At 42.4% G+C, this 20,756-nt stretch overlaps 1 protein-coding gene and 1 long non-coding RNA gene across 3 annotated transcripts in view; one reads left to right on the forward strand and one right to left on the reverse strand.

The window, feature by feature from the left end:
• The window catches only part of ppfia3 (PTPRF interacting protein alpha 3), a 34,254-nt gene that overhangs the window by 8,997 nt on the left and 4,501 nt on the right, over positions 1 to 20,756 (forward strand). Inside the window, exons 3-28 of one of the 2 annotated variants that reach the window (XM_005921766.2) lie at positions 462 to 563; positions 728 to 967; positions 1,070 to 1,129; positions 2,908 to 3,036; positions 3,166 to 3,258; positions 3,742 to 3,794; positions 4,400 to 4,493; positions 4,706 to 4,840; positions 5,647 to 5,730; positions 5,996 to 6,127; positions 7,398 to 7,460; positions 7,547 to 7,626; positions 7,874 to 8,039; positions 8,397 to 8,587; positions 10,839 to 11,076; positions 12,590 to 12,723; positions 12,809 to 12,963; positions 13,121 to 13,220; positions 13,311 to 13,392; positions 13,465 to 13,665; positions 15,542 to 15,607; positions 16,054 to 16,080; positions 16,238 to 16,413; positions 16,715 to 16,812; positions 19,070 to 19,245; positions 20,613 to 20,681. In XM_005921766.2, the coding sequence (XP_005921828.1) occupies positions 462 to 563; positions 728 to 967; positions 1,070 to 1,129; positions 2,908 to 3,036; positions 3,166 to 3,258; positions 3,742 to 3,794; positions 4,400 to 4,493; positions 4,706 to 4,840; positions 5,647 to 5,730; positions 5,996 to 6,127; positions 7,398 to 7,460; positions 7,547 to 7,626; positions 7,874 to 8,039; positions 8,397 to 8,587; positions 10,839 to 11,076; positions 12,590 to 12,723; positions 12,809 to 12,963; positions 13,121 to 13,220; positions 13,311 to 13,392; positions 13,465 to 13,665; positions 15,542 to 15,607; positions 16,054 to 16,080; positions 16,238 to 16,413; positions 16,715 to 16,812; positions 19,070 to 19,245; positions 20,613 to 20,681 (3,144 nt within the window). Of the gene's footprint in view, positions 1 to 461; positions 564 to 727; positions 968 to 1,069; positions 1,130 to 2,907; positions 3,037 to 3,165; positions 3,259 to 3,741; positions 3,795 to 4,399; positions 4,494 to 4,705; positions 4,841 to 5,646; positions 5,731 to 5,995; positions 6,128 to 7,397; positions 7,461 to 7,546; positions 7,627 to 7,873; positions 8,040 to 8,396; positions 8,588 to 10,838; positions 11,077 to 12,589; positions 12,724 to 12,808; positions 12,964 to 13,120; positions 13,221 to 13,310; positions 13,393 to 13,464; positions 13,666 to 15,541; positions 15,608 to 15,784; positions 16,081 to 16,237; positions 16,414 to 16,714; positions 16,813 to 19,069; positions 19,246 to 20,612; positions 20,682 to 20,756 lie in introns of those variants that run through there. The other variant, XM_042220647.1, reaches the window with a different exon arrangement.
• LOC121814502 lies at positions 5,160 to 5,752 on the reverse strand. The gene is made up of 2 exons (XR_006054384.1): positions 5,627 to 5,752; positions 5,160 to 5,489 (listed from the first exon to the last, which is right to left on the reverse strand). It is a non-coding gene; the product is annotated as an uncharacterized LOC121814502 (long non-coding RNA).

A 20,756-nucleotide genomic window follows, 5' to 3' on the forward strand; every position in this document is an offset into this window, starting at 1 on the left:
TAGATAGATAGATAGATAGATAGATAGATAGATAGATAGATAGATAGATAGATAGATAGATAGATAGATATAGATATGGATATATATAGATATATATAAAATTGGCTAAAGCTAGAAGACTTATCCAGCCTCATTAACGTGGAGTTACATTTTCTCCTCACTACATTTTTTGGTGTCTGATGGAGAAGCAGAAGCAGATTCATGTCTTATTTGCAAAGCATCTTTAAAATAAAAGAAAACCTTGCAGCTTCAATGTAAATCAGCTGTCACACATTTCCTGACTGAATTTGAACTTCCACCCGTTCGTCCCACCTGCTTGACCTTTCTGTAATCATTCTTGGATGAATGAGAGGTAAAGCAGTGTGTGTGTGTGTGTGATCAGTATGTCTAACCTGCACTCATGACCTCATGCAGCAGCAGCACTGTTCAGTCAATAATAGCACCCTCTTGTGACCTTGCAGGAGTTTGCAGTGCTGACCAAAGAGCTGAACCTCTGCCGGGAACAGCTGCTGGAGAGAGAGGAGGAGATCGCGGAGCTGAAGGCAGAGAGGAACAACACACGAGTCAGTACACTTCCATGTCTGTTTTGCGTTATGCTCTCCTCTGATCCTGGCATGCAACCTCGCCTTTTTTGAAAGACTTCACACGAGAAAACGTAATCCTCTGAGACATATCAGAGGCGCACTGTGGTGAGCTTTTACTGCATGTGAACCACATGTGTTTCCAGCTGCTGCTCGAACATCTGGAGTGCCTGGTGTCCCGCCATGAGCGCAGCCTGAGGATGACCGTGGTGAAGAGGCAGGCCCAGTCTCCGGCCGGGGTCTCTAGTGAGGTGGAGGTCCTAAAGGCCCTCAAGTCCTTGTTCGAGCATCACAAAGCTCTGGATGAGAAAGTGCGTGAAAGGCTACGGGTAGCTCTGGAGCGCGTGTCGGTCCTGGAGGAGGAGCTACAGTCTTCCTCCCAAGAGGTGAGTCCCTGTTTCCCTCCCACTTAGTTTTCTTTTCAAATTAGAAATAGAAGATAATTACAGATGGGGCCTCTTTGATGATTCTCTTTGCCTTGTTTTTAGGTTCTCTCTTTAAGGGAGCAAATCAAACGACGCCAGCAAGGACTAGACAACGGCAAAGAGGTAATCGAGCGCATTTCATAGGCAATAACTGTACATACAGATCATAAAGCACAGTTAGTTTATTGTAGAGGACAGAAAACAAGTTGGTTTTAGAGTTGTGTTCATACTGACCTGTGATATTGTCACAGCAACACATATATACTCTCTGCATGCAGCAGATCAAAGCTGAAAAAACATGGCTGACATTACAAACCGCTGTGTTGTTAGCGTATAGAAGGTTTCCCGTGCTGACCATCTGTAGCTAGGCTCATAGACCCGCATTGTGTCTGTTCGCATGGTCTTTGAGTACACAGTGTGAAGGATTATAGGAATGTTAACTAACACAAGAAAGGGAGTGACAGTGGAGTTCACCACAAAGAGAAAGAAGCACAAAAGAGCAGAAACAAAGACAGCTGAGAATTTTCATTGTCTTTAACATTCTGTTCACAGCAACGAGGCTGTTTGACTGTTGTGGCCTCCTTACTTTCCGAGGCGCAGCACAAACACGAGCAGGAGTGGTCTATAGTGTGCACGTGGGTCTGCAAAGCAAAGCTCTGACTTCAACACTTGTAGTTTAATATCAGAGAAACACTCATTGTTATACAAGTAACTTTTTAACATTAACAATAAAGCGTTTAATCATGTTTTGCTATCTTTTGCTATTTTTCCTCAGACTGCATACGTAGATCTTAAAGTGGGGGTACAGGAAATAAAAACGGCTGCTGTTTAAAGCTGCATAAATCTTTCCTCACTCTGCAGCTGGAGCGTTGATCAGGTGCCACTGATTGCCAGAAGCTGCTGCAGTTATTGCAGCAACTGTATACAGTTTATTCTTAGATCAGTAGAACTGTCATATAGCTTACAGCCATCAGTGTCAGTTTATTCCCGTTAAGCAGCATTTCAGTCATTCTTCAAGGAGGAAGTTATGCACTGGTGGTTAGCACCGATGCCTCAAGGCAAAAAGGTCCTGAGTTTGAATCCCATCCATCTCTGCATGTCAAATCAGTGAGCTAATTCATTAAATTGATGGTGGCTTGAGATGTTTTTATTAACATGTTATGTTCCTTGGTTACATAGATATCACAATATGATGTGTGTATTGTGTTGAAGTGTACTGATTATCAAATATTGTGAAACGGTCACAATTGGATGAGTTCTCATATAACCCACCCTCTATCTGCAACAGGATTTCTTAATTGCTTAAAAACTGTGCATTTCACAGTGTTAACGAGGAAAACTTACTCAAAATACTAACTGTTGTTTCTTTTTTTATGTACAAAAGCTTAACGAAAGAGAAAAACTGTGTAAAATCCCTGCTCCCACTTTGAAAGATGAACACATTGTAAAACCTGCACATTTACATGCACCTCTCATTCAATAACCAGAGCAGACCGACAATATATATAAATTTTTTTAAACCTGGGCGATTTAATAGAATTAAAAAAAAATAGAGCATTTCACACGTTTTTAAACCACTGTGTCACAAGATAGTCCTCTGAGTGGAAGATTAGGTTTCAGATGTTACAATAATGTTACTTTAACATATAGAAATGAAACATATTGTATTATAATTTTTATCTTACATTTCTGCAGATACAACTTTTTGCTCCACTACAATTAAATGTTGCAGAGTTCAAATTTAAGTTCTTAAATTTTGCTTCCTGGAGCGGAAATTTTTGCTTTAAAGGAAAAAAAAACGACAGCAAAATCCCCGGAAAACCCATAAACTCTGGAAGTTTTATTCTTAGTAATCATAATTTATCCTTTTTATATTAAATACAGTAAATCTTTTCTTTCAGAGGCTTCCCAACGGACCGTCCTCCATCCTGGACGACGGCGAAGTTGACAGGCAGAGAGAGGGCGAGATAGAGAGACAGAGGTCAGAGTTGGGACAACTGAAAGAGCGACTGGCCCTCATGTGCAGACAGGTATTCGGTTCAGGAGCTCCTAAGGTCAAATGCTCTTAGCAAAACAAGCAAAATATCGCAAATCTGGAATGCTAACAGACAGAAAACGATGTGTGCCCGTTTAGCCTTGTATCCTTCATTTCCTGTCAGGTTGGCGAGATCGAGGAGCAGCTGACGTCTGCCAGGAGGGAGCTGGCCCGATCAGAGGAGACCAACCAGAAACTACAGAGGGATCTAAAGGAGGTGTGACACTCCGAGCTATGTTGTTCATACTTTTTTGTTGTGGTTACTATGCTGTTTGTTTACGTGGCTGCAGCAACTGCTGCTGCATGCAAATCACCGTGTAGCCGTGATGTCACTGGTAGAGCTGCAGGCGATTTTTCGCATGGATGTGGGCCGGTTAATCAGTCAGTGCGCTGGCAGCTGAGTGAAAGGCGTGTGGAGCGTTTTGGAATTAGAGGTAGTCGAGCGAGTTTAATCAGCAAACTTTTATTTCTTGCCACGGCCTGTATCCTCCCACCCAACCCCCACTCTCATTTCTGTTGGACATAACAGGGTGCTTCTGACATCTGTCAGCGATAACTATCAACCGGTCATTATCATTCCTTAACTAATAGCAGTTCACACTGAGTGAATTATCTTTTTGAGAACGCCTCCTTGTAAATTTACCATTTGCTCTCTTACGCCTTTCTATTTGTTTCTCACAGTGGTTACATATTTTCACAGGCGCTCTGTCAAAGGGAAGACATGGAAGAGAGGATCACCACATTAGAGCGCAGGTTTGTGTTTTCTCTCCACGTCCATCAACACGGAGAAAGTGCAGGATGGAAAGCGCAATGAAGAAAATCTATAAAGACAGAAACAGTAGAATGGAAAAAGAACATTCAGAGCTATTGAATGTGCTAAACTATATTAGGTATAAATGTAGGGATCCATTCATGAATTTAATTATCTGCATATTCATTCCCCCTATTTGTTCCCATTTATTTTTTGTTTTGTTAATTTTTGAATTCATCTATTTGTTTCATAAAATTTCCTTGCATTTTGTCCCTAATTCATCTTTTTCCCATTTAAAATTGGCATTTTTATAAAAATCATGCAAATCTCATATGAAGTATGTCATATAAACTTTCCCTCCCAGAAACAAAATACATGAATAAAAACACAGATGAAACAAATAATTTTATTAATAAAATGAGCTTTATTTTTCTAAGGAATACAGAGCAAATTTAAACATTTAGTCTCATATTTTATAAATGGATTGTGTGCATTTACCCTGGATATTTATTATTTTTGGTAGATTTATTTCTTTATAGTTGACATGAAGATGACCTTTCTTCCAAAATCCCGTCCACTCACGTCTCTGTTGGGGTCTGGTTTGCAGGTACCTGAGTGCCCAGAGGGAGGCGACTTCTCTCCATGACATAAAAGATAAGCTGGAAAACGAGCTGGCCAGCAAGGAGTCACTCCATAGACAGGTTAGGTTAACAGTCCCTTTCATCTCCATGCGTGTTCATGTCTCTGCTGCTGATTGGCAGCTTGGCTGTGTTTCGCATTGGCACAGAAAGAGCATCATTAGTGCCTTTTCTACTTCCCCCCCGACGGCTTTAAACATGTCTTTTTGCCCTCGGCAATCTTCTATTGCGGTCCGAGTTCCACCTGCACTCCCTGACATCCCGCTTTCCTGCAGAGTGAAGAGAAGAACCGGCAGCTTCAGGAGCGTCTTGATGATGCCAAACAGAAGCTGCAGCAAACCCTGCAGAGAGCTGAGACGCTGCCTGAGATCGAAGCCCAGCTCGCCCAGAGAGTGGCTGCACTCAACAAGGTGTGTACGTCCTAATCGGCCTCAGTAAACCCTTGTTGGTGTATTTTGGAGTGATCCGACAGGTTTGCCAAAGTCTTGCGAGCCTTTTTATCCCCAATCGTGTTTTTTTAAACAGCAAAATTTTCTAGAGACAAAATTTAGTACGTGGATGTGTGTGCACAAATTTGGTGCGAGCTGGAATGTGCAGCAATGCAGAGACTCAGTTGCATGCGTGAGTACATGCAGGCAGGTGCAAGCAGGAGCATTTGTAAGTGCATGTTTGTGTGCATTCACGCCCACATAAAGTGTAGGGGGAAAAAAAACACAAGATGTCAAAAGATAGAAGAATAGCAAATATTTTATCAAGCCGTGGCAGCAATACATAATCAGACAAGCTGAGATGAAAGCCCGCTCAGGGCACAGAGTGAGCACAGCTATTACATCCTTGGGTGCTCAGCACGCCAAGGACTGTACACCGCAAAAATTCTTCCTGACTGACTGATTTAATTGCATGCATGTTAACCTCTTGCATTCCCGTAAAAAAATGGTTTCCTCACACCAAAAAATTTGCATAGAAGTCGCTCTGCTCTTATTAGTCAAACCTCTTCAACAACTACTGCTTCTACATGTTCGGGCAGGAAGGCTGGCGTGGAAGGATAAGATTAATGTCCTGTAAGAAACAAGAAAACAAACTTTCCTGTAACACTGTGATCTGTACAGGCATGTAACTAATTGAAGGAATAAGTCAACAAGCTGTTCCTTTTGTGTTAATTTGTATTAGTGTTGCAACATGATTCAGGCTCTAACCTTGCTCTCCAATTGCTCAGGCGGAGGAGCGTCATGGTAACTTTGAGGAGCGACTGCGACAGATGGAGGCGCAACTGGAGGAGAAGAACCAGGAGCTACAGCGAGTGAGTCACGCTTGCTTTTCCATCTTTCTGTTTTCATCCTCCCCCTCTTTTCCTTTTGTCAGGATTTACTCTGCACAAAGGCGCACTAATTTTCTAAACCCTGTATTTGACCGTGCACATTCAGATTGAAGTCGTTGTCTCTCTCTCCCTCTGTCAAGCAGATTCCCTGTTATTAACTCTCCTCCCCCCCCTCCCTTCTCTCAGCCTCTGCACTGATTTTTAAAAATCTTTCCCTCTCGCTCATCTCGCTTACCCTGCCCCTCAGGCGAGGCAGAGGGAGAGGATGAATGACGAACACAACAAGCGCCTCTCTGACACGGTGGACAAGCTGCTGTCCGAGTCCAACGAGAGGCTGCAGCTCCATCTGAAGGAGAGGATGGCTGCCCTGGAAGAAAAGGTGACCGCCTCCGACCACAGAAAGAGTTTCCAGCCAAAGATTTTTTTAAATCAGAACTGCATTAACTGCAGTAAATATTATCTTAACCCACAAATTAACTCCTGGCCTCGGGTACCTTCACTCAATTCTCTGCCCTCCAGGAAGTGACCAGTTTAAACTTGAGTACATTCCCAAGCCGTGCTTCAAACATCCATTAGCTCTTTTTGTGTCTTACTTTCATTATTCCTGGAACTCATTAATTTATAAATACAGAGATTTACTACATGTAATAGACATAAACATCCAGATTAGAAATGCCTGGTGGTTGATTTTTTTGTTAATCTCTTATCTACAATCTGTGCTTTATTTGCACTATCAGCAAACAAAAAGGTTTCTTTTCTAAATGTAAACTGCTGTGATTTTACAGCAGGTATAAAGTCCTGTTGATGATAAATTCCGGGTGGGATTAGGTTTAAAGGAATGTGCTTAAAAGTGGAGCTTTTCGTTTGCAGGGTAGCACAGTGACTTGGTAAGATGCTTACTGAGCTGTTACTTGTAGCATTGATAGTTTGCTGTAAATGTAGACTTTAAATTATACTCCTGGATTTTGAGATACGTAACATTTATAGGTGACAAATGATACTTTATTGTGAACAGGTAACACGGACAAAGTTAGCCAGTGACACAGTTTAACCGAAAACTGCATGTCTTTTCCCCACATGCGGTTGTGTGATGCAGGTCATTGAGTTCTTGCTAAAAAAGCAAATCAGTAAAATGTCTGGGGTTCAAATTCGACAGCCAGCTGGAGACTTCTCTCCAAGCACTCTGGCTTCCTCCCACAATTAAAAAAAAATGCACATTAGGTTAACTGGTGATTCTAAATCGACTGTAGGTATGAGTGGTCGTTTTTTTCCTTTTTGTTAGCCCTTTAAAATTAGCGGCCTGTCTAGGGTGTACCCCATGTCTCACCTCATAAGTGCTCAGATAGGCTGCAGTGCAGCTGCAGCCCTGAATTGGCTAAGCAGAAGAAACCGAATGGGTAGATGGTTATGAAGAAGTTGCATGCATCTGTGCTTTAATGCATACATTTCTATATATGCACTGCTGTTATTGTAGATGCAATCTGCATATGTAGATCATCTGTAATTCTAATGAAACACTGGCAAGAAATTGAGTCCCTGTAAAAAAACACACTGGTGGCAGACAGTAGACTAATTTTCTCAGATAGAACAAATAAGGTTTTCCTGAAATTCCCCTCATACTCTTATTACTTCTTATCATTTTTCTCCAGAATGCACTATCAGAGGAACTGTCCAACATGAAGAAACTCCAGGATGATCTGCTGGCAAACAAGGTGACCATACATCCAGGTTTTATTCTCAGGTTAAGCTAGCAGACATGATTTTCCTCTTTTCTCTACCATTTTTTTTTCATTTGCAGGATCAGCTGATCGCTGAGCTGGAAAGGCTTCAGCTGGAGTTGGATCAGCTGAGAGCGAGGCCTGGGGGCTCCTATTCCAGGTTGGTACCATCATTTGGACAGCTTGTAGCTGTACGTCGACTGGCTACTGTTGGGCTGTATCTTCATTTTCCGTGCTCTTTTAATTTAATCCTCTATTATTAGACAATTTTAATTTTTCACATTGATATGTTCGTTTTGCAGTATCTCAGCTTTGGAGTTGGCACATGTTATGCTTTAGTACCCCACTTTGTTTGCTGTGTGTAGGGTTCATCTTATCGTGTCTCATTTCTTCTTTTATTTTTCCAGTCGCTCTCTGCCAGGCAGTGCTCTGGAGTTGAGGTATTCCCACGGAGGCGGGTCCCTCCCAACAGGTTCCACCACTCACCTGGATCCCTTCGGTAATGCCTCTGCCGGAGGCACAGGCAATCGTCACTGGCCCCGCTGGAGCTCTGCTCATGAGGACACTACCAAGGTGAGATATTTTAAAAGGTGCTTCAGAAATCACTCTTCAAAGGTTTAAAAGTGAAAGTTGGGATCTTTTTTTTTTTTTTTTTTTACAAAAAAAAAAGGTGTAGCTCAGTGATACACTGTAGCACTGACTCACTGGAGCTCAAGAAATAAGCTAAATGGGATTTGAGATACACAAAATTAGATGTTCCTAGCATAGACTGTATACAAAAGATGAACCTTTTTTTTTGGATGCTGCACTCTGCACATGGGTTATTTCATATACCTACAAACTCAATTTGATGTTGAATGATTGGTATTTGCAAATGGGATCAGATGTCCGTTGTGTAGTGAATCATCCTGTCTTGCTTTGTGTGTGCAGTACTCAGATTGGGATCACACTCTGATTGGGACTGGGTTCCAGCCAGGCATGGATGTGGGATGCTCAGACGATGAGGACGACGGGGAGGCTCGGTTTGGCTCCGAGCTTCTGTCACCCAGCGGACAGACGGATGTGCAGACCCTGGCCATCATGCTGCAGGAACAGCTGGAGGCCATCAATAAGGAGATCAAGTAAGGAACGCCAAGAGCGCTTAGAGATTCAGAGAAGTAAGAATGTGAGAAACACCTCCCTACATGCTGCAGACTGACTCACACCAACACCTGCTACAACCTCAAAAATAAACATAACAGCACCTCTCAGACATGTCCTGAAGAGAAAACGCAGTTGTGGAAGAATTAATCAGATCCTGCTAGTGATGAATTAATACATTATTAGATTGTTTATGGATGCACTGACGCATAAGCAGCAGTTGCTGCTACTCAAGGTGGAACTAGTCTTAACAACTGTGGACCCCCTTTTTCATTCAGAACTGCTTGAATTCTTCATGGCCAGTGTTGGTCAAGTTAAATGGCCTGTATTTATATAGCGCTTTTTACTAGTCCCTAAGGACCCCAAAGCGCTTTACATATCCAGTCATCCACCCATTCACACACACATTCACACACTGGTGATGGCAAGCTACATTGTAGCCACAGCCACCCTGGGGCGCACTGACAGAGGCGAGGCTGCCGGACACTGGCGCCACCGGGCCCTCTGACCACCACCAGTAGGCAACGGGTGAAGTGTCTTGCCCAAGGACACAACGACCGAGACTGTCCAAGCCGGGGCTCGAACCGGCAACCTTCCGATTACAAGGCGAACTCCCAACTCTTGAGCCACGATCCCAAGTTACTTGAAAAAAGTAATCAGTAACTAATTACTGATTACTTCCCCAAAAAGTAATCCCGTTACTTTACTGATTACTTATTTTCAAAAGTAATTAATTACTTAGTTACTTAGTTACTTTTTAAAAACACGATTTACAACCTGAATAGGTGATAAAGCGATAGATCTTTCAGCCCAATTCTACTTTTTCTGCATAATCCATCATACAAATGTAATCAAATGGAAAAGTCTCTTTTTAAAACTTGTTTTATTAGTTTTAATCTTTTAACTTTATGCATCAAGCAAAAATTAATTATATGCAACATTCTCTGACTGGAAGAAATTTGTTTAACATTTAAACCTATTTTCTGCACATTCCAGCACATAAAATAAAATATTTTTGTGTGTTTACACTCACTCTTTCAAATAGATGCAAGTAAAACACAGCAGAAAATAAATAAAATCAAAGACTAGCGGTCCTGTTGCTCTATTTTCACCTGTAAAGCAGGAGTGGGTAGGCGGAGGTTTGCCCTGGTGCAGGTGTGCCGCAGCGGTCAGTTGAAGAATCTGTGAATTTCACATTATGTGGTAGCGCACTCGGTGCTTGCTCGGAGGTGTAAAAGAGGGTTTTCTTCCCACGCAGTGAACAGCGGACGACTAATGTTTTTGTCACTTTTTATGGAATCAAACTCAAAGTAAGGTCAGTACTTCCACGCTTTAAACGCTGCACGCTCATACTCTCTCCCGCACTCGATATATTATCCATTGTTGATCTGCACACAGCTGTTGCACGAACGTCGCACTCGCTTACGTCATGTCATGAGACATTCTCGCAAAAAATCACGGTTTTAGTAACGCAGTAACGCAGAGTGCTTACGGGAAAGTAACAGTAATCTAATTACTGTTTTAGCAATAGTAATCTCTTACTTTACTCGAAAAAAGTAATCGGATTACAGTAACGCTTTATTGCCCATCTCTGTTCATGGCACAGATTCAACAAGGCGCTGGAAACATTCATCAGAGATTCTGGTCCAATTGACACGATAGCATCACACAGTCGCTTGTCGGTTGCACATCCATGATGCAAATCTCCAGTTTCACCACATCCCAAAGGTGTTCTGTTTGGTTCACAGCTGAATTTGACTTATCAGCAATTAACATTTTGGGAAAACGCACTGATTAGCTTTCCTGTAGAGGTCTGAGTGAGGAGAATTTGCCTATTTGTCTAGATTAAATAATTAGCTAGAGCCATCAACTGCTAAGCTAGCATGGCGAATACTAGACAAAGCCATTTTTTACACACACACAAACACACAAAGTAGAAAAGTAAATTTGCCAACTTAAGTGACGCAGCTTATATGTGCAGTAGATATATTATTAGATAGAGCCAGGAGAGTTGATTCTTCTTGTCTCCAGTAATTCTGCTCTGCTGGCTGTAGATACATTCATGACTATGGTATCAATTTTCACAGCAAGAACGCTACCAAGCTTTTTTTTCTCCAAACCGTCAAACTACTTCTTTAAGACTGTCCTGATTTGTTTAGAGCTCCAGGACACTTCTGGAGCCCTTTTCTGAGTTCTAATATTATCCACATGTTTGTTGCCCTGAAAACCCAGATTGATCCAGGAGGAGAAGGAGAACACAGAGCTGCGTGCCGAGGAGATCGAGAGCCGGGTCAGCGTGGCTTTGGACAGTCCGCCCATCCCTCCCTCTTCCCTGGGGAGAGACAGCACAGGACGGGGCTTCATCCCCACTTCCATCACATCCTCCACCCTGGCCTCCCCCTCTCCCCCCAGCTCCGGGCACTCCACCCCTCGTCTGCCTCACTCCCCTGCCCGTGAGACCGATAGACAGGTACGACTGGAATGTAGAGAAGAACTCCTATTTCAGTTCGTGTTAACCTTTTTACCTCACCTTGGTGTCAGCCTCCCTGTTTATGCAGACAGCTCCTCCAGACAGTGAGTCATTTAAATAAAGTATAAGTAATCACGCAGATGGGGTCAAGAAGTTTAGTTATTCTTCAGCGGCAACAATGTCAGATTGGGAAAGTTTGATTTAAGTGACTCGTGGTGCGGTATGAAGGTTCCAGCAACGGGCAGATAGATTACAAGTAATGGTGCAATAAACAAAAAGCAAGCTGTCAGTGGTGATTTTGAAAATTGATCATGTTTATGTAGGCGTTCAGTGAGAATGGCAAGATTGGTTACAGTTAGGAAGCTGGATGTAAGCCAAGGAAAATAACTCTTTTAAGGCTGTAGCAGGAAACCTAGTCGGCTTCGGCTCCTCTTCACGTCATAAAGGTGAGCTGTGCAACTAAACTTGTAAAATCAAAGAACTCCTCTTGCATTAATCTCAATTTTTAACTATTTGGTAAAAAAAAAAACAGGAAAAGGATTACATTTCTAAACAAATAGGATATATTAATATAACAGTTGTTGATTAGTAGATTTTGCTCATGTTTTTCAAAGCAGGGCTTGCTGTTGTCCCCTTTTTCCATTTTTTAGTTGTTTACGTGCATCATTGTTGGACAGAGTTGAGAGAATCAGGTCTGGACAGCGTCTGAAGTTGACTTTCTCGAGTATAACACACAGAAAGACACTGACAGCTTCAGACAAGTTGTTAGAAATGGATATATTTTGTGCCGTTACGTCGCAGTCAGAAATCATTCGAAGGCAAAATTTCAAACGTTTTATTCAGTCTAAATCGAGCAATTTGTGGCTAAGATGAATCTTATTGTTGGGACCTACAGTCACGTAAATAACAAGGTTTTCACCGTGCTGCGTGCAGTCCTGTGAAAAAATACACTCCATGATTCAGCAGCTTGTAGAACCACTTCTAGCAGCAATAACCTAAAGTATTCATGAAGTGATCAGTTTCTGTGTGCCTTTATTAGTCTCTCACATTGTTGTGCATTAATGTTGCTTATTCTCAATATTGGTTTGCATTCATTTAAGCACAGCGCTCTTAGGATACCACCACAGCATTTCATTCTGAGCTCCGGCTCGGTCTTTTCTGTTTTGGTGTAGATTCTTTTTGTGGATTTGCTGCTGTGCTTGGCGTCGTTGTTCTGTCGTGTGACTTAATTTGGGCCAAGCTTTAGCTGTCAAACAAATGGAGTCATATTTGACTTTAGAATCCAGCAAAAATGTAAGAAATCTGTTTCGGCCAGTCTCAGTCACAGTTGTGGCTTGGCAATATTAATAATGATGCTACAACAGGTAAAAAACATACTTAGAATATAGTAGCTAATATTTTTTTAATTTACAGACAAAACATTTAAGCAGAGCAGAGCTCACATCATCCATAAAATTATGATTTTTGTGTTTGCATCTACTGCAAATTATACAATTTACATTTTATATTCCAGAACAGCAAAGATGATGACCGATCCCTCGCTCTTCTTGACTCTACACCTCCTCCCACTCCTCGTGCGCTGCGATTGGACAGGATGGCCCTCACCCATCCGGGCGCGATGCTCGATGACCCCAGAGAGTTTCGCAGGTAAGACGGCTGCGCATTCAAGCGTGATGCTTTCAATGTGTATTTGTTTTTCCAACTTTAGTTACTTTCTTTGTCTCTCCTTCAGTCTCTCGGCAGATGGCAGCAGCACCAACAGCAGCCAAGATTCACTCCACAAGGCCAGCAAGAAGAAAAGCATCAAGTCTTCCATCGGCCGGCTTTTTGGGAAGAAGGAAAAAGGAAGGATGGGCCAACCTGGACGGGATGGATCTGTTTCTCTTGGTAAACTGATAAAAGATAAGGGAGGGACTGACTGAGCATGAGTAATCCATGCTGTCAGCATTTACATCTAAACACTTTATTGGCTCGGTGAATTCGGAGCCAGAAAAGTGTTCTTATCTAGTTCTTGCAATCTTTGACATCACTGTATGTTTCCCAGCATCTACACCCTCTGAAGACCTGGCATCTGGAGACCCAATGGGAATGAATAAGACGGGAACTCTTGGTCCAGCAGATAAAGACCGCCGCAGCAAGAAGAAGTCAGTGAATTATATGCTGTGCGTTTCATATTTTGATCTTTTAATCGGACAGCACCAAATAAGAAATCTCTCTGTTAAATCTCTTATCAGGCATGAGCTGCTGGAAGAAGCATGTCGCCAAGGACTTCCTTTTGCATCTTGGGATGGACCTACTGTTGTGTCGTGGTTAGAGGTAGGTGATCATAGAACTGAGATCTAAATGAAACTTTCATCTTGATTTAATCCACTCCTTGCCTCCTTCTAGCTGTGGGTGGGAATGCCAGCTTGGTACGTCGCCGCATGCCGTGCCAACGTGAAGAGCGGCGCGATCATGGCCAACCTGTCCGACACGGAGATCCAGAGGGAGATCGGCATCAGCAACCCGCTGCACCGCCTCAAACTGCGGCTGGCCATCCAGGAGATGGTGTCCCTCACCAGCCCGTCTGCCCCAGCCAGCACTCGCTCTGTGAGACTCTGAAACTGCACATACATTTAACAAGTCCATAGCCAAGGGGAGCACAAAATTATTAGCTATAAATTATAAAATGCTCTGGTACATAAAAAAAGCATATCTACCTGATGGCATTATATGAAATAGTCACAAAAACCCAAGCCCTTTTTTCCATGCCGTCAGCACAGCTTTGAAACGGACGTATTTCATTTCAAAATATGTTTCATGTCTGCACCACATATGTTTACAGAGTAAGTACATCACCATGGTAACCAAGAAAACAGAGCTTCACGAAGCCGCAACTTTGCGCTTTAACCCAAACGGTGATCAAACATATTCGAGTGATGTTGGTCACCTAAATGTGACCAAACAATGAATGAACGTGTAAATGAAAAGCAAAAGAAATATACAGCAGGAACATGAACGGTAGTGTGAGAGGTGAAATTACTTATGCCTCCTGCTTCTCCCGAGAATTAGACTTTTTCGCACAGCATGACGGATAAATAGATTGGATTTTGTTCATTTTTGCAGAACTTCCATAAAACTTGGTAATATCTACAGATGGGAGTCGTTTAGGCTGTGGGTTTTCGAATCCAGTTAGGTCCAATGGCTTATGAAACTGCAGATGTATGTGCCTAATATCTAGGATTATGAGTGGGTCATTGGAAAATGTTCGATCTTGTAGGGGGTCCCTGCTCCTAGAGGCTAAAGGGGGGGACCTCCAAACTTATAAGCCCTATTTTAAAACTCTCATTTACCTTAAAGAATGAATATTTTCTCATGATAAAAAGATCCCAGTCTAGACAGCTTCCCCCTAGAATTAAAGGTAAAGAAGCCTTTAATTAGAGCACACTAAGACCTTAAACGCCTTCATATGTCGATTTATGTATTCATTTGGGACGGATATCTATCTTTCTGCTGAGTATAGACTTTTTGCTCAGAGTAGCGCCTTGCCGCATCCATATTTAAAGTCTGAGGTAAATGTTGAGCCAGATGTTTGTTGTTTAGAGACTGGCACAAATTATCAGATTATAGTCTCTGTGAAGGCCACATAATTAGCGCCAAATGTCACAGTCGCTAGTCATAAAATTAAAATGTGACCTGGAATATGTGATATTAATAAGGAATGATGTAATAGAAATAGCCTGTTGGGGCACATGACATGTAGGATGTAGGATTAGAAAGAGAAAGAAAGAAAACAGATGCAGATAAAAATGAATGCTAACAAACATGAAGCCTATTCTACACGTGATAAATGTCCAAAATGATAAAGATATGAATGGAAATAGGCTCTGCTGGGAGTGACGGGGTTCACCTTTGTCATCTGGAAAACATTGGCAACAAAAACTTTGCCCTCTCCCTCAGCAACAAAGACAAACCAGATGTTGAAAAATGTAGTAAAAGTGCTGCACGCACATGCATTTGTGGCACTGTTTTTTCCTCCGCTTCCTCAAGGAAGATAGAGTGAAAAATAGCTGAAAGCCATCTTCTTTAAGGCGTCTGCTTTGGAGCTTTTAACAAATGGCAGATTTTGGTTTTTCTTGGCTTTCCCTTTTCTGCGTTTGGCTTCCTCTCTATTTACAGTAGAAATCATATTAATGATACGGTGAAATGCGGAAGATGATCAATCGTGCAATTTTGCCCAACAGGCTGAGCAGATTCATTAGTTATCGGTTCACATAAGCCCATCGAACCTCTTGTTCGTGGAAATCACCATGGCAATGAGTCTTCTGTTGTGGTTGGCTGACATCTTTTGATGTGGCTGTTTTGGCATCGCGAAAATGTTCGAGTGTTGACTCATTGCTGTAGACAGGCAGTGAAGTGTGGTGTGTGTGCATTTTTTGTAATCTTTTATCTCACTGCTTCGCTTCTTTTGTTCACATAACTGCAGTCTACCAGTAACGTGTGGATGACCCACGCAGAGATGGAGTCTCTGAACGCCGCCACCAAGCCCCCGGTTAGTGCCCCAGCCGTCCTGTCTCTGTCTGACAAACTGCCCTTTTATGGTCATGGTTATTTTATTTTATTTATTTTGAATAATGTTGAGCGTCTCGTCCGGTCTGAATCACGTTGATGAGTCTCTCCCCTCCCTTCTCCTCTCTCTCCTTGTACTTCTGTCTCTCTGTGGGCCCAGGCCATAGTGTTGAGCATCTTCTTCTCTCCCTGTTGTTGCCGTTTCAGTGTGAACTGCTTCCAACTAATTACCCGTTCACTAACACACTGTTCCTCCCTTTTGTCCTCTTTTCCCGCTGCTGCTGTTGCTGCTTCCTCCTCTGCTGCTCCTTCACTATCTATCCATTCGTCCACCTTGCTCTTCACCTCCGCACCCCTCTCCCTCACCACCTCCACATCACTCTCTCTGGCTCTGTCTCTCTTGGTCTTCCTCTTCTCTTCTCTCTGCAGGAGCTGAAAGAGTTCAGCTGGGATCAGGTAAGGGATCAGCTGCGCCTTTTTGAAAAAAAGTTCGCACAACATGCTGCGTATTTGTCACTCATTTCATCTCTAACAGCAGTGAGTCATTTGCAGCGCCATCAGATACGAGGCCGAGCGTGAATCAGTGTTGCTCATCTGTGGTTGTCCCCTCCAGATACTGGCCTATGGCGATATGAATCATGAGTGGGTGGGCAACGAGTGGCTGCCCAGCCTGGGCTTGCCGCAGTATCGGAGCTATTTCATGGAGTCCCTGGTGGATGCTCGCATGCTGGACCACCTGACCAAGAAAGAGCTGCGAGGACAGCTCAAGATGGTGGACAGCTTCCACAGGTAGAGCTCGGCTTCATAACTCATGCTCTTTTGTCACGTCTCGTGTTTACAAAACTCTTACTCTCCTACCTTTGTGTGCATGTGACAAGGGAATTTTGAAGGTGTTAAAAGACAATGGTTATGGCACTCTGACAGCTCAGTTGTGTGTCTCCAGGCCTTCTCTGAGTTCTCTTTTGAAGGAGTGAAAGGGTCAGAGGTGCTGGGTTGTTAATGCTTTCTGAGCACATGTGAGAGTGGAAACACGCCCTCCTCGGTTAACCTGCTTGAACCCCTGACCCTCTGGCTCTTTGCCCTCTCCCAGGGTCAGCTTGCATTACGGCATCATGTGCCTGAAGCGTCTAAATTACGATCGCAAGGAGCTGGAGAGGAGGAGAGAGGAGAGCGCCCACCAGAACAAAGGTGACCCCTTGTTTCTCTGCCATTATCTCACCTTTCACGCCCCAGTGGAGGGATGGTATTGTACAGTTCTCCGAGCCAGTAGAAGCAGCTAATTCGTTTATTCATGTGGTGCTTTTGTGCTGTGTAAAGCATACCTTAGTGACTACTAACAGCAGGTTATTTGTTTTATTTGACTATTAATTTTATTGCATTTTTACCATCACCTTGTTGATCTGTTAGACCGCCGTTTTTATTGCCTGTGCTATTTCATGTGCCGTGCACAGCTCAAGTTTAAAAAGCAAAGCATTTTTTCTTGTGGAAAGGCAGAAATCCTGTGTGTTTCTGGAGCTCATCGGAACCAAACTGGACCAAGCACAAACTAATAACTAGCAGTCTTGGTTAAATACAGCTTCGAATAGAAACTCGCACTAATCTGGTGGTATCGTAAACATTTTAACTTCTACCAAACATCAATAGAACATCAATCTTATCACAGCAGTAACAAGCTGATGTGAATACCATCAATACATCTTTTCACAGCCTCCTACATGCTGTCCCTGAGCAGAGAACAAGTCTGACTGGTACCATCTCCTGTTTGGCTTACGTGTCAGAAAAGGCCGCTTCCCACCTGCATTATCAAAGTGTAATTCGGAGTTTATGTGTGAACTTGAATCTTAGCTCCTTATACAGTTTTAAATAAACACGAGCCGCATGGCTCTACAAAGGCTGAAAATCACCTGCATCCGCTAATCGAATCTCTGGATTCAGATAAGTTTGTGATATTTTATTGAGACTAACGAGACCATACATGAAGCTCAATTTGATGTATTTGTAAAGTTATGATGCAAAATGCAATTGTGCCATGTCTTGCATGGGTAAAGAAGCTTTTCAAGAATTCTTTGGTTCCCATCTTGATAACTTCGAAGCAGGGTCAAACCACACCTCTGGTAAAAACTGTTATGCATATCTGTGCAAAATCTTTTGAGTTGTTCTGATAAAGAACAAACCAACAACATAAAATGCAGTGGCAGAGGTAAAGATTCATACCTTATATTTATATTGATACTGATCAGTATATGTTTTTAATTGTTGTTGTTTTTTTAATTCTAGTATTTGTTAACCCAGCAAAGAGCAAAACCCCACACAATTTACTGTCTAAAACAGAGAAATAGCAACAAGCACTGGTACTCTGGATATTTTATCTGTTATTTTATCTGTTTTAAATGTCTTCTCACCATGTTGTATAGGTGGCTGATCAGTTCAAGTTATAGCTTTCTTCTGTCTGAATTATTTTCTCAGATTTGGCTCCTTCACCCAGTTTCAGTGTGACATTATGTTTGTTTCTGACCTGCCATCAGTCTACACTGCCAGCACCCTTTTACCAAACTGCCTAACATCTCTGCGGACGGTTTCCAGACTAATAAGAATTTATCATCTGCATAAAGGAGTAATAAGATTATGTAATCTCCGTAAAATGATGCACTATTTGAGAAGCTAAAACATTTAGGAAACAGTTTTTAATGACTAAACCTTTCCATTCTTCACAAGTTTGGGGGTTTTAGAATTTTAGCAGGGAAAGCTGCTGTACTGCTTTTAACTTTTGTCAAATCTCTTTAAAGTAAGCAGATGTAAAAAAGGAAAGTCTTTACAAGTAAACTATAAAAATACTTTCTTGCATCAGCGCTGGCATGTAAAAAAAAAAAGTGAAACAAAAAAACCCTTAATAATGGTTATTTTCTTTGATTTCTCACGTTCCTGGGAATTCCTGTGTTTAGACCACCCATTGTTTCCCCCCTCCTCGTCATACCTAGAAGAGATTATAAGCCACAACCTTCTAGCTTGGCTGGATAATGATTACATAAATGTCAACACGTTCGGTCATTAAACAAACCCAAATCTCTCGCACTCCCACTGCTGCGCCTTGAAAAACACATGTTGTGCATTTACAGTCAGTTCATCTTGGCTTCTCCCCAGAGGAATCATGCAGATGAGGAAATTAGCGAATCTGGGTTTGTCTGATGATAGGCCTGACCTGTGTTGTCCATGTGCAGAAAATAAATCAGTTAGTCAAATGTTTCATTATTTCCTCTGATCGCTGACCCTTACAGAAGACGGTTAATAAATCTGAGCAGCCCTGCATGTGTTTATGTATCCAAATTAAACTAAAGGAGGTGACTTCAGTTTTAATAAAGATTTAAAAATAGTGTGCAGACAGCTTTCTGTTTGCAGATGAATGCCTCTCCTCCCTTCCTTTCACCTCCTCCCTTTCTCTTCCTAGATGTGATGGTATGGTCCAATGAGCGTGTGATGTGCTGGGTGCAGAGCATCGGTCTGAAGGAGTACGCCGACAACCTCCGGGAGAGCGGCGTCCACGGGGCTCTGCTGGCTTTAGACGACACATTTGACTACACTGACCTGGCCCTGCTGCTGCAGATCCCCAATCAGAACACACAGGTAGTGATTTCATTGTCAATGCACATCAAGAGAAATGTCTTTGCATCAAAGTCTGTTCCTACGTCCAAGACAATTTATCAGATATTTTGCACTTTAAGATCCCTATAAACTTTTTTAGATTTTGATAATTTGCCATTTTTAGACAGAACAAGTTTAGCCAGTTCTGTGGTATTTACCCTAACCCTAATCTGAGTTATACAACAGGCAGCACAGTGGCAGAATTGTTAACACTGTTGCATCACAGAAGGAAGATTCTGGGTCCAGCTGGCACTGTGTGGAATTTGTATATTCGCTCTGTGCCTGTGTGCTTTCCTTTCGGGTGTTTCAGGCTCTTCCTGCAGTCTAAAGGCATGTAATTTAGGCTAATTAGCCAAAAAGTTGGCCACTGTTAGAAATGGTTCACCGTATCTCTATGATGGGCAGGCGACCTGTCCAGTGCGTACCCCACCTCTCACCCTATGACCCCCAGTGTAGGCTCCAGGCCTGCTGTGACCCTGAAGTGTTTGTGATAATGGATGAATTTCTATTTATATGGCAACAAATTCCTAAAAACCAAGCAAAAATGCCTTTCCCCAGCTGTAATAGTGGGAACTACTGCAAAGGCAGTTTTGAGTACTTTGACTGGTGTTTATCTTTCTATCTGGAAGTCAGTGGACAGATGTAGTCAACACAATGATGTCACACATCTCCAAGATACAGTCCCAAAACATTTACAAGTTTGGAGTTGAGATCACAATGAAAAAAAAAGCTCAAAGTTGGGTGTGGTACGACCCATGTGGACCGAGTGTTCATTGAAAAAGTAGTGTTGACTGCTGAAGATGAGCCTGAATGCCAGCATGTTTATATATGTGTGTGAGTTGTGTCATCGCAAAACACAAGCCAAAGTACTCTAAACTGCGATTGTACGAGTCTGTAGGGCCACATTTTGCCATGATGACACACATTCAAAGCAATCCCAGTTATGCTATCGTACCTGTAGCAAAGGTTTTGGGTGTAGCTGTATCCAAAATTCCTCTTGCTATTGCAGAAATGTATGCAAAAAGGGCGTATGTAATTAGGTGCACCATTGCACACTTAGTTAAACATGTATAAGAAAATTAGTAATATAATAACTGTCTTTAAAAAGATCTTCTCAGCCTCTCTGTCTCAAATAGAATTACGTCTGTTATGTCTAAAAATGTCTAAAATGACACGTCAGGAGTTAAGTGCAGAGGTTGTTCCTGTTGCACTGAAAATCGAATGAGAATCCACAGTATTGTTATAAAATAGGTATCATGTTCAAAGAATTAATGTATGCCAGCATAGCAGAGCAGCCCTGATCTGAAAATGCATCAATCTCCGAGCTCTCCATCACCTCTATCCTGCAGGCCAGACAGCTCCTGGAGCAAGAGTACAACTCCCTCATCTCCATGGGAACTGAGAGACGGCCCGATGAGGTGAGCATGCTAATATGTCTTTAAAAAAAGAAAACAAAATACCCATGAAGAATACAAAGGTTGTTTGCATGAGGA

This window comes from Haplochromis burtoni, unplaced genomic scaffold (assembly GCF_018398535.1).
Source record: "Haplochromis burtoni strain Fernald_Lab_line unplaced genomic scaffold, NCSU_Asbu1 Contig_52, whole genome shotgun sequence".
NCBI lineage: Eukaryota > Metazoa > Chordata > Actinopteri > Cichliformes > Cichlidae > Haplochromis > Haplochromis burtoni.